The following is a 12042-nucleotide window of genomic DNA, read 5'->3' on the forward strand; positions in this document are numbered from 1 at the left end:
TGGCTCTCTGAAGGGAGAAAAACTTAATCGTTCTTCAGGTCCAAGAGCTCCAAAGACCCCCAATCCTCAGTCACTCATCTCCTGACAAAAGACCTTGCGAAACTGCCAAAGCGCCACACTTCGGCTCGCGATTGTGAGGAAATTGGTTGAGGAACGGAGTGGGACGCCCATGCCGCTTCGCCAGCACTTGCCAGGCGTTCCGTGGGGCAGCATCTCCTCTGAAGGGCCGCCGACAGTACCACGCCGATGGAATAGCGTACCCTCCTCCACTGCAGCCTGCCTAACCCCGGACTGCGCGCCCGAGCTGTGCGCATGAGCCGACCGTCCGCGCGGCCGCAACGCGCAGGCGCCGTGTCCACTTCCGTGATCTGTCAGCCGCTCCCTCTGGGCTTCCGTCCTCCGCCCGCGCCCGCCGGAGCCTGTTCGCGTCGACTGCCCAGAGTCCGCGAATCCTCCGCTCCGAGCCCGTCCGGACTCCCCCGATCCCAGGTAACGGCCAGCAGGGGCGAGCGTCTCACCCTGTCGGCCTCTCTTGTCCAGGCCTGGCGCCGGACTTGCCGCGGGGGCAGTGAGACGGGGGCTTAGGCCGCGGGGCCCCGAGGCTGAGGCGCGGCCGGGTCTCCCTGCCGGGGCCTCCTGAGGGGGCGGGGATCCCCTTTCTCCGTGGATCCCCTGCAGCTTTTCTCAGGATGTTCGAGCTCCTAGCCGCCTCCGATGCCCGAATTAACGGCCCCTTCTGCGCCCCCAGGGTCCTACTTGCACCTCTGCTGGGGGCATTTGTCACCGTCTCTAAAATTGTGTCAAGTAGGAGGATCTCCCGTAATCGAGCGACCCGCGGGACTATTCATCTCTTTAGTGTCTAGAGTAGATCCCTGCATACAGTAGGCGCCCATAGGATGTTTGCCTGCTCTCTAGGGCAGCCCTCAATCCTTCGGTTATTGGGGAACCTTCTCGATCTCGAGAAAAACCTTCTCCCGAGTTCTTTTAAGATTTCCCTGCATGAGTACCGCCTTCCCCCAAGTCAAAATTGCACCCTTCTCGGCGCTCTTATTCATTTAGTGGAATCTTTTATGCCAGTCCTGACACCACCACTTTGTTGAGTGATCCTGGGAAGATGCTTCTCTGCGCCTGTTTCCTCATCTGCAATAAAAAGATTCTTACCGTTTTGCTAAGAATCAAGTGAGCTTATTTGCATAAATTGCTTAGAATAGTTCCTGGCCGAGAGTAGGTGATCAATAAATATTAACTATTATTACTGCTTCTGGGCATTCTATGCATATCCGTCTTCCTTTCCTTTTCTACCTCCTCCACTCTCCCCAAACACCAACCCTCCAGACTTGAAGACCAGAATGGTGTCAGCCTTATTTATGTTTCTGGCCCCATCCCGGTATTTACAACACTGCTGGGAACATGATAGGCACTTAATCAGTTATAGCTTAGAATCTTTGATTATAAAGCCATCTGTTCTCCTGCAGCTTTGGAACCTTCTGTCTATGTCAACTCGTAGCTTAAATTGCCGAGATTATCTTACTTCTGCCCTCTCTCCTCAATTTTATCTAGTCTTGTGCTTTCACATAGGGCCTGGGTTTTCAGGTATCTAAAAACAGAGGAGGGGCATCAGTCAGGAAGGTGTTTTTGTCCTGTTAGGGAGTGGGTAACTGTAGTTGTTGTCTTCCTTTTTTTTTTTTTTTTTTTCCTGCAGCCTCGACCTCCTGGGCTTAACATCCTCCCACCTCAGCCTCCTGAGTAGCTGGGACTACAGGCATGTGCCACCACACTGGGCTAATTTTCATTTATTTTTATTTACTTATTTTTGGAGATAGAGTCTCACTCTGTCACCCAGGCTGGAGTGCAGTGGTGTGATCTCGGCTCACTGCAACCTCTACCTCCTGGGTTCAAGCGATTCTCCTGCCTCAGCCTCCCGAGTAGCTGTGACTACAGGCATGAGCCACTGCGCCTGGCTAATTTTTTTTTTTTTGTATTTTTTGTAAAGACAGGGTCTCCATATGTGGCCCAAGCTGGTCTGGAGCTCCTAAGCTCAAGCTATCCTCCCACCTCGACCTCCCAAAGTGCTGGGATTTTGGGTGTGAGATACCACACCCAGCTTATATGGCTATTTTCTCCCACAAAGTATTCAGAGATCTTCTGGAGTTCATCTGTTAATCACAGTTAAAGGAAGGGACCATTTCGGAAAACTCCTATTTTGGACGCGGAGTGGTGATACTTTGATCTAGTTGTCTCATCCAATGCTGAAACAAATCCTATATAAAGAAGTTTAAAATGGTCTGCTGGTGAGGCTGGTGCCTGGACTGGAGCCTGTCTGAATGTTGAGGAGGGTGTGGTGACCTTGTTGGAGTACTTGATGTTGCTAGATTGGCTAATGAGAGTGATTAGGAACTAGGTGAATCACGGTCTTGAAAACTGACCCTAAACAGGGGACAGAAATGCCCACTTGTGTGGGCATTTTCAAGCTCCAAAGGAGTAGGGCCAAGAATTTATAGCATATGTCAACGTTTCCAAGCTCAGAGGAAACTAACTGGTGGGTTCTATGGTTGGTTTAAAAGCCTTGGGTTGGCCAGGTGCAGTGGCTCACGCCTGTAATCCCAACACTTTGAGAGGCTGAGGTGGGTGGATCACCAAGGTCAGGAGTTTGAGACCAGCCTGACCAACATGGAGAAACCCCGTCTCTACTAAAAATACAAAATTAGCCAGGCATGGTGGCATGTGCCTGTAATCCCAGCTACTCGGGAGGCTGAGGCTGGAGAATCGCTTGAACCCGGGAGACGGAGGTTGCGGTGAGCTGAGATCGCACCATTTCACTCCAGCCTAGGCAACAAGAGCAAAACTCCATTTAAAAAATAGAAAAGCCTTGGGTCAAAGGGAGAAAGGGAACCTGCTGGCATGTATTTCAGGCTAGGCTCTGTACTACTTGCTTTCACATGTCTCATTTAATTCTCCTTGTGATCTCAGTGGTATATCCACTTTACAGAAGAAAAAAATGAGATTTAGAGATATCAAGTGACTTGCCCAGGGTTTCATAGCTAGTGTGTGTCAAAAGCCAGGGTTCAAACCCAGCCTCGGCTTCAGAGCCCATGGCTAGCCATACATCAGAATGACTCTGTACTCAGTGATAGATAAAGAAAAGGGGTGGGGGCCGGGCACGGTGGCTCATGCTTGCAATCTTAACACTTTGGGAGGCTGAAGTGGGCAGATCACTTGAGCCCAGGAGTTTGAGACCAGCCTGGACAACATAGGGAGACCCCTGTCTTTACAAAAAATTAAAAAATTAGCAGGGCATAGTGATGCATGCCTGTGGTCCCAGCTACTCAGGAGGCTAAAGTGGGAGGATGGCTTGACCCTGGGAAGCCGAGGTTGCAGTGAACTGAGATCACACCACTGCAGTCCAGCCTGGGTGACAGAGCAAGACCTTGTCTGAGAAAAAAACTCAGAGAGAGAGAAAAGGGATGAGGGGGGAGGGAGGGAGGAAAAGAAAAGGGATGAGGGGCAGGGCGCGGTGGCTCACGCCTGTAATCCCAGCACTTTGGGAGGCCGAGGCAGGCGGATCACGAGGTCAGGATATCGAGACCATCCTGGCTAACACGGTGAAACCCCATCTCTACTAAAAATACAAAAAAATTGGCTGGGCGTGGTGGCGGGCCCCTGTAGTCCCAGCTACTCGGGAGGCTGAGGCAGGAGAATGGCGTGAACTTGGGAGGCAGAGTTTGCAGTGAGCCGAGATCGTGCCGCTGTACTCCAGCCTGGGCGACAGAGCGAGACTCCGTCTCAAAAAAAAAAAGAAAGAAAAGAAAGAAAAGGGATGAGGAGTTCCTGGCATTTTTATTTGTCCCCTTTTCTCCCTCTCTAGCTCTATTAAGACAAAGCTTTTCAGATTTCACTTAAACATTAACCATAGTTTAGAAATTATAATTATCACCCTATGACAGAAGGTGCCCTTTCTTGGTACATAATTCAAGCTATTAGGAATTTCTTCTGCATTCACTGGGTTTCATGAATGCAAGCGGTGTTTGCTAGGTGCATTCTAAATTTGACAAACATGAGTGTTGTCTTGGTCTGCAGACTTAAAATAGCCACCTGATTATAAAAGAAGTACAGGTCTTAAGTGTATGTCCAAATATGGAACCTGAATGATATGGCAAAATTAGAAATGCAATTTTAGAAGTAATTACACTGTTGTGTAAATGGCCACCTCTTTTGAAGTCTTTGCTACATTGCTTATAAAACACTGAGTTGAACATGAGAAAGCCTTTTGTCTGCAGCTGTACTTTTCAACTGGACATGAACCATGTACTTTTATGGCACGTAGATATTCACATCAAATTTCTGATTTGCAGACCGATTTTATTTTTAGTTAACAAATAAGCTTATCAAATGTGGCTTTTGAACTAAAGCGCTTTTAATTAAGGAGTTATAACAGCATGTTATTTTGAGTAGCTGTTACTAAAATCTGTTGTGATGGAACAATTTGGAGTGAGCATCTGATATCAGAGATAAAGAGAGAAGCATGCAGTGAGCATCTGGAAGTTCTTGTAAAAAAAAAAACAAATTAAACATTCTCGTTTGAATGCATTTAAAATTTTTTTAAATTGCCAATTCCTAAACTTTTTCTTTGTTAGTTGTAGTTTGCTTTCTCGACTGTATAAAAGAAAAAAGTAATGACTTAACTATCTTCACTCTTAGAATAGAATATGAAATGCTAGCATTTCTCTGCCAGTTCAAGGTATCAGATGTTTTTTATTTAAAGTTGCACTTACCTTTGGGTTCCCCCCCCTTTTTGTTTGTTTGTTTGTTTTGTTTTGATACAGAGTCTCACTCTGTCACCTAGGCTGCAGTGCACTGGCACCATCTTGGCTCACTGCAACCTCCGCCTCCCATGTTCAAGAGATTCTTGTGCCTCAGCCTCCTGAGTAGCTGGAATTACAGGTGCCTGCCACCATGCCTGTCTGATTTTTGTATTTTTAGTAGAGATAGGGTTTCGCCATGTTGGCCAGGCTGGTCTCGAACTCCCGACCTCAGGTGATCCGCCCACCTCGGCCTCCCAAACTGCTGGGATTACAGGCTTGAGCCACCATGCCTGGCCTGGGTTCCTTTACAATTAGCAGAGGTGCTGCTTCTGCTTTCTGAGACTGATTTCTGCTTTGTCAGCTGAACTTTCATTGTTCACTTTACAACCTTCTAGTGGCCCTTCCATTCATTTCCTGCTTGCATCAGAATTCATATCTCACATTTCAGCCTCCACCCAAGGTTAACATGACACATACTTACGTGTGTTGAAACTTGAGTTTATTGTGAGGGTGCCTCCTGGAAATGATAAAGTTGGGGGTAGAGGAAGGCTGGCTGCTTTTTGAAAAATGTTCCCATTTCAGTTAATGGTTGCTTCTTCAAGTGTATCTAGATTTGGGTACCTATAAAATAGAGAATTTTTAATTTAATGTTTTTCAGATTCCTGCTTTTCATTTAGTTACAATTAAAAGTTTAAAAAGTATTATCACAAACGCCTACATACTCTTTGCCTAGATTCACCAGTTAGCATTTTGCCACATTCACATTCTATATATTTTCTGTCCTGAACTATTGAAAATAAGTTACAGTGGCTGGGCACGGTGACTCATGCCTGTAATCCCAGCACTTTGGGAGGCTGAGGCAGGTGGATCACTTGAGCCCAGTCAGAGCAGCCTGGGCAACATGGTGAAACCCCATCTCTACAAAAATTACCTGGGCTTGGTGGTGCATGCTTGTAGCCACAGCTACTCAGGAGGCTGAGGTGGGAGGATCACTTGAGGCCAGAAGACGGAGGCTGCAGTGAGCATAGATTGCACCACTGCCCTCCAAACCTGGGCGAGAGAGCAAGACCCTATCTCCCCTGCCCCCCACCCAAAAAAAGAAAAGAAGTTACAGAAGACATCATGATACTTCATCCCTGAACACTTCATCATTATCTTTGTCTCCTAAGAGCTAGGACATTCTCCTATCTAATGGCAATACCGTTATCACACCTAAGAAAATGAAAATAATTCCATATGTAATATCTAGTTTAAATTGTAATTTTCCCTGTTATACAAAATACATCTTTTCTGCCCATTTTTTAAAATGTGGATTATGGGCCAGGCACGGTGGCTCACACCTGTAATCTCAGCACTTTGGGAGGCTGAGGAGGGCGGGTCACTTGAGGCCAGGTGTTCAAGACCAGCCTGGCCAACATGGTGAAAGTCCATCTCTACTAAAAATACAAAAATTAGCTGGGCCTGGTGGTTCACACTTGTAATCCCAGCTACTCAGGAGGCTGAGGCAGGAGGATCACCTGAGTCCAGGAAGTGGAGGTTGCAGTGAGCTGAGATGGTGCCACTGTACTCCAGTCTGGGCAACAGAGTGAGACTCTGTCTCAAAAAAAAGAAATTATATTATAATCAACTTTCACTTATCAAATTTGGTCTTCATAGCTCTCTAGAACAGTTCTCATCCTGCCTCCATATTGCCTTTTTGGAATGGTCCAGGCCAGTTCTATAGAATGGCACACACCCTGGCTTTAACTGTTTATTTCCTCCTTGTGTTGCTTGACTAGTTCCTTTACCCTTTATTTCTTGTAAACTGAAAATTAGATCTGAATCTTGATTGGATTTAGAGTAAATATGTTTGGCATAGAGACTTCATTGGTAGGTTGACCATATTCCCAGGTTTCTCCAGGATAGCCCTGTGACCTGTTGTGTTGGCATAATTATTATTTATTTTTGCTCTCAGAAGTGTTCTGGTTTGGATGGTACGTTAAGTCACTATTTATAAGTGATGATGTGTACTTCATGTGGACTGCCATCAGGAGGCCCATCCAGTTAGATTGATCCACTATTTATAACGTGGTGATTGCCAGATTTCTTCAATGTAAAGGCATCTTTTTCTCTTTGTAGTTAGTAAGCAATCTGTGGGATGATAATTTGAGACTAGGAATATCCTGTACCCATGGTTTAAGAGTCCATTGACGACCCTGAACAGAATAAATTCCACATTAGTTGTTACAATGCTAGATTTATTCAGATGGTTAAGTTTTGACAATGAGATAGATTTTTTTTTTTTTTTTTTGAGACAGAGTCTCACGGTGTCGCCCAGGCTGGAGTGCAGTGGCGCGATGTCGGCTCACTGCAAGCTCCACCTCCCAGGTTCGCCATTCTCCTGTCTCGGCCTCCCAAGTAGCTGGGACTACAGGCGCCCGCTACCACGCCCGGCTAATTTTTTGTATTTTTAGTAGAGATGGGGTTTCACCGTGTTAGCCAGGATGGTCTGGATCGCCTGACCTTGTGACCTGCCTGCCTTGGCCTCCCAAAGAAAGTGCTGGGATTAGAGGTGTGACCACCATGCCCGGCCCTTTTTTTTTTTTTTTTTTTTTTTTGAGACAGAGTCTCGCTCTGTCGCCCAGGCTGGAGTGCAATGGCATGATCTTGGCTCACTGCAACCTCTGCCTCCTGGATGCAAGCAATTCTCCTGCCTCAGCCTCCCGAGTAGCTGGAACTAGAGGCGTGTGCCACCACGCCCAGCTAATTTTTGTATTTTTAGTAGAAACTGGGTTTCACCAGGTTGGCCAGGCTGGTCTTGAACTCCTGACCTCGTGATCCACCTGCCTTGGCCTCCCAAAGTGCTAGGATTACAAGCGTGAGCCACCGTGCCTGGCCAGATTATTTTTTAATGGGAGGACAATGTTTTATTTATTTCCGAACATCTTAAGATCCTCAGGCAACTTAAACATTGGTTACTTGCCTTTTCCCTATTGTACAAAATGCTTTTTGTTGTTGTTCATTGCAGCTTTCTCTCCTTTGAAAACACTAAGAATAATGTCACTGCATCAGTTTTTACTAGAGCCAATCACCTGTCATGCCTGGAACAGGGATCGTACTCGTAAGTATTTTATTAACTTTGCTTTTGTATTTTGTTACCTTTGGTACATTTCATCTTTAGACACATTTAGGGCTCACATATCTCAGTATCACATGTGCAAAGAACATACATCTATTATATACATTCAGAAGGGAACTAAGTCAGTCCTTTGGTTTACAGATAGATAAACTGAGGCCCAGAGTGAAGGAAGGGCTTTGCAGAGGTTATATACCAAGTTCACATTTAGTCAGAGCACTAGGACCTAGAATAAGCTGTTTCAGAGACAAGTGGTTTGCTCCTGAGCTACTCAGAGCATTATTAACTAGTATTTACTATGTTATTCATAGTCAGCTTGAGTTTCTAGTTTTCTAGCTCCAGCAAACTAGAAAGGGATGGAGAATGCACTTAGAAGTAGGCACAGTTCAGCAAGCAAAGTGACAGATAATATAACAAGATGAGGCTGGGTGCAGTGGCTCCTACCTGTAATCCCAGCACTTTGGGAGGCCAAGGCAGGCAAATATCTTGAGCTCAAGAGTTCAAGACCAACCTGAGCAACATGGGGAAACCCTGTCTCTACGAAAAAAAATAGAAAAACTGTGTGTGTGTGTACACACACACACACACACACACATATATATGTATTTTTTTTTTTTTGAGACAGAGTCTCGCTTTGTCACAAGGCTGAGCATGGAGGCTCATGTCTGTAATCCCAGCACTTTGGGAGACCGAGGTGGGCAGATCATTTGAGGTCAGGAGTTCGAGATCAGCCTGGCCAACATGGTGAAACCCCATCTCTACTAAAAATAAATAAAATTAACCAGGTGCGGTGGTACCTGCCTGTAATCCCAGCTACTCAGGAGGCTGTGGCAGGAAAATCGCTTGAACCCGGGAGGCAGAGGTTGCAGTGATCTGAGATTGTGCCACTGTACTCCAGCCTGGGTGACAGGGCAAGACTCTCTTTCTCAAAAAAAAAAATAATAACAATAATAATTAAATAATAAAAATACAGAAAGAGCAGGATTGGGGAGAAAAAGTCCAATTTCGCTTATTTTTCTTTTGTTGCTTGTACTTCTGCTGTTGTATCAAAGAAACCATTGCATAATCCAGGATCACAACAATGTGTGCCTATGCCTGTGTTTCCTTCTAAGAGTCTTAAAGCTTTAGTCCTTTTATGTAGGACTTTGGTCCATTTTGAGTTAATTTTTGTGTATCCTGTAAGATAGGGTTCCTTTTGTATGTAGATATCCAGTTTTCGTTTTTTTCTTCTTTTTTTCTGTGTTTATTTATTCATTTATTTATTGAGACAGAGTCTTGCTCTGTCATCCAAGCTGGAGTGCAGTGGTGCAATCTCGGCTTACTGCAACCTCCGCCTCCCAGGTTCAAGTGATTATCATGTCTGAGCCTCCCAAGAAGCTGTGATTACATGCATGCGCCACCACACCTGGCTAATATTTTTTTTTTTGAGACGCAGTCTCGCTCTGTCGCCCAGGCTGGAGTGCAGTGGCGCAATCCTGGCCCACTGCAAGCTCCGCCTCCGGGGTTCACACCATTCTCCTGCCTCAGCCTCCCGAGTAGCTGGGACTACAGGCACCAGCCACCGTGCTCGGCTAATTTTTTTTGTATTTTTAGTAGAGACAGGGTTTCACCTGTTAGCCAGGATGGTCTCAATCTCCTGACCTCGTGATCTGCCTGCCTTGGCCTCCCAAAGTGCTGGGATTACAGGTGTAAGCCACTGCGCCCGGCCCACACCTGGCTAATTTTTGTATTTTCAGTAGAGACAGGGATGCACTATGTCACCCAGACTGGCCTCGAACTCCTGGCCTCCAGCAATCCACCTGCCTTGACCTCCCGAAGTGCTGGGATATACTTAGTGGGCCATCACACCGGCCAAGATAATCGAGTTTTTCCTGCACCTTTTGTTGAAAACTATCCTCTCTGTTTTATTGCCTTGGCCCCTTTTTTGAAAATCAACTGACTGTAAAGATGAGAGTTTATTTCTGGACTCTCAATTCTATTCCATTGTTCTTTATGTTTATCCTAATTTCAGGACCAGTCTGTCTTGATTACTATAGCTTGGTGGTAAGTTTTGAAATCAAGAAGTGTAAGTTCCAACTTTGTTCTTTTCAAGATTATTTTGGTTATTGTGTCGCTTGCATTTCCATATGAATTTTAGGATCAGTTTGTTAATTTCTTTTAAGACGTCAGCTGAGATTTTGACAGATTACTTTGAATCTGTAGATTCACCATCTTTTTAAAGCATTTCAGGGCTGGGCGTGGTGGCTCATACCTGTAATCCCAGCACTTTGGGAGGCCAAGGCAGGCAGATCACGAGGTCAGGAGATCAAGACCATCCTGGCTAACACAGTGAAACTCCATCTCTATTAAAAATACAAAAAATTAGCCGGGTGTGGTGGCGAGCGCCTGTAGTCCCAGTTACTCGGGAGGCTGAGGCAGGAGAATGGCGTGAACCTGGGAGGCGGAGCTTGCAGTGAGCCGAGATTGTGCCACCGCACTCTAGCCTCGGCAACAGAGTGAGACTCAGTCTCAAAAAAGAAAGAAAAAAAGCCTCTGTATTGGGTAGTTGAAAATGTATAACCTAGCAGGACAGTGAATTTAGAGCATGTGTTTTGTGATCATCTCGCAGAGCTTCATAGCCAACTTTCCTATATCTTCTGTTTCCACTTTCCCATCTAATAATAGGCTTTTGGAGTATTTCCAATTATTTTTAATACAGATGCAAGCTATCATTGTCCTCATTTAAACTACTTGATAAATTCAGCATATTAAGTCAACATTTTTTGTGACATTGTAATTTGAAATTTATAACATTTTCCAGGTTTAAATTTGGACTTGGCTTTTGAAATCTCTATATACATGTGAGAAAGTTAGAGAAATATATAACTATTTACCAGAAAGCACTCTTAAGTCCTTAGGATTTTATAGCTAGATATTTACCTAGTTCCACAGTTTTATCTGTAAAGCAGATAGATGTAGCTTTCCTAAGGAGGGTAGGATAGTGAGTGTAGGTGGGGACTATTAATGACTGGCCTAAAGTTTGGATCATAGGTCTTAATTTTTTTTTTTTTTTTTTTTTTGAGACAGGGTCTCACTCTGTCACCCAGGCTGGAGTGCAGTGACGTGATCTCAGCCCAAAATGCAGCCTCTGCCTCCTACGATCAAGCGATTCTCCTGCCTCAGCCTCCCAAGTAGCTGGGACTACAGGCGCGTGCCACCAGGCCTGGCTAATTTTTATATTTTTAGCAGAGACGGGGTTTCCCCGTGTTGGCCAGGCTGGTCTTGAACTCCTGATCACAGGTGATCTGCCTGCCTCAACCTCCCAAAGTGCTGGGATTACAGGCGTGAGCCACCACGCCTGGCCCATAGATCCTAATTTTAATTTTAAGAAACCAATAAAAAGAAAGAGGGGCTGGGCATCGTGGCTCATGCCTGTAATCCTAGTGCTTTGGGAGGCCAAGGCAGGAGAATTGCTTGAGGCCAGGAGTTCAAGACCAGCCTAGGCAACATAGTGAGACCCTGTCTCTACTAAAAATAAAAATTAAATTCAATAAAAAAAAAAACAACAGATGAACTGGAAGGGGTAAAAAAAGATACATGAATACAGGTCTAGTATCCCTTATCTGAAATGCCTGGGACCAGAATTTTCTGGACTTACGATTTGGGGGATATTTGCATAATATATACGATTTGAGCACTGAAAATTTGAAATCCAGCTGAGCCCGGTGGCTCATGCTGGTAATCCCAGCACCTTGGGAGGCCAAGGCAGGCAGATTACCTGAGGTCGGGAGTTTGAAACCAGCCTGACCAACATGGAGAAACCCTGTCTCTACTAAAAATACAAAATTAGCTGGGCGTGGTGGCGCATGCCTGTAATCCCAGCTACTTCTGAGGCTAAGGCAGGAGAATCGCTTGAACCTGGGAGGCGGAGGTTGCAGTAAACCAAGATCGCGCCATTGCACTCCAGCCTGGGCAACGAGAGCAAAACTCTATCTCAAAAAAGAAAAAAATGAAAATCTGAAATCCAAAATGTTCCAGAGAGCATTGCGTTTGAGCATGACCTTTTGAGTGTCATGTTGATACTCAAAAAGTTTTGGATTTGGGAGCATGTCAGATTTCAGCTTTTCAGATTAGGGATGCTCAACC

The 12042-nt window shown here is 45.4% G+C and overlaps 1 protein-coding gene across 1 annotated transcript in view; it reads left to right on the forward strand.

Annotated features, from left to right (window-relative positions):
• The first annotated feature begins 347 nt into the window (after window positions 1-347).
• Window positions 348-12042, forward strand: part of ARPC1A (actin related protein 2/3 complex subunit 1A) — a 40170-nt gene continuing 28475 nt past the window's right edge. Inside the window, exons 1-2 of the mRNA XM_003815720.5 lie at window positions 348-489; window positions 7810-7902. Coding sequence (XP_003815768.1) covers window positions 7839-7902 — 64 coding nt within the window. The 5' untranslated portion in view covers window positions 348-489; window positions 7810-7838. The remainder of the gene's footprint in view (window positions 490-7809; window positions 7903-12042) is intronic.

Source organism: Pan paniscus, chromosome 6 (genome assembly GCF_029289425.2).
Source record: "Pan paniscus chromosome 6, NHGRI_mPanPan1-v2.0_pri, whole genome shotgun sequence".
Lineage (NCBI taxonomy): Eukaryota > Metazoa > Chordata > Mammalia > Primates > Hominidae > Pan > Pan paniscus.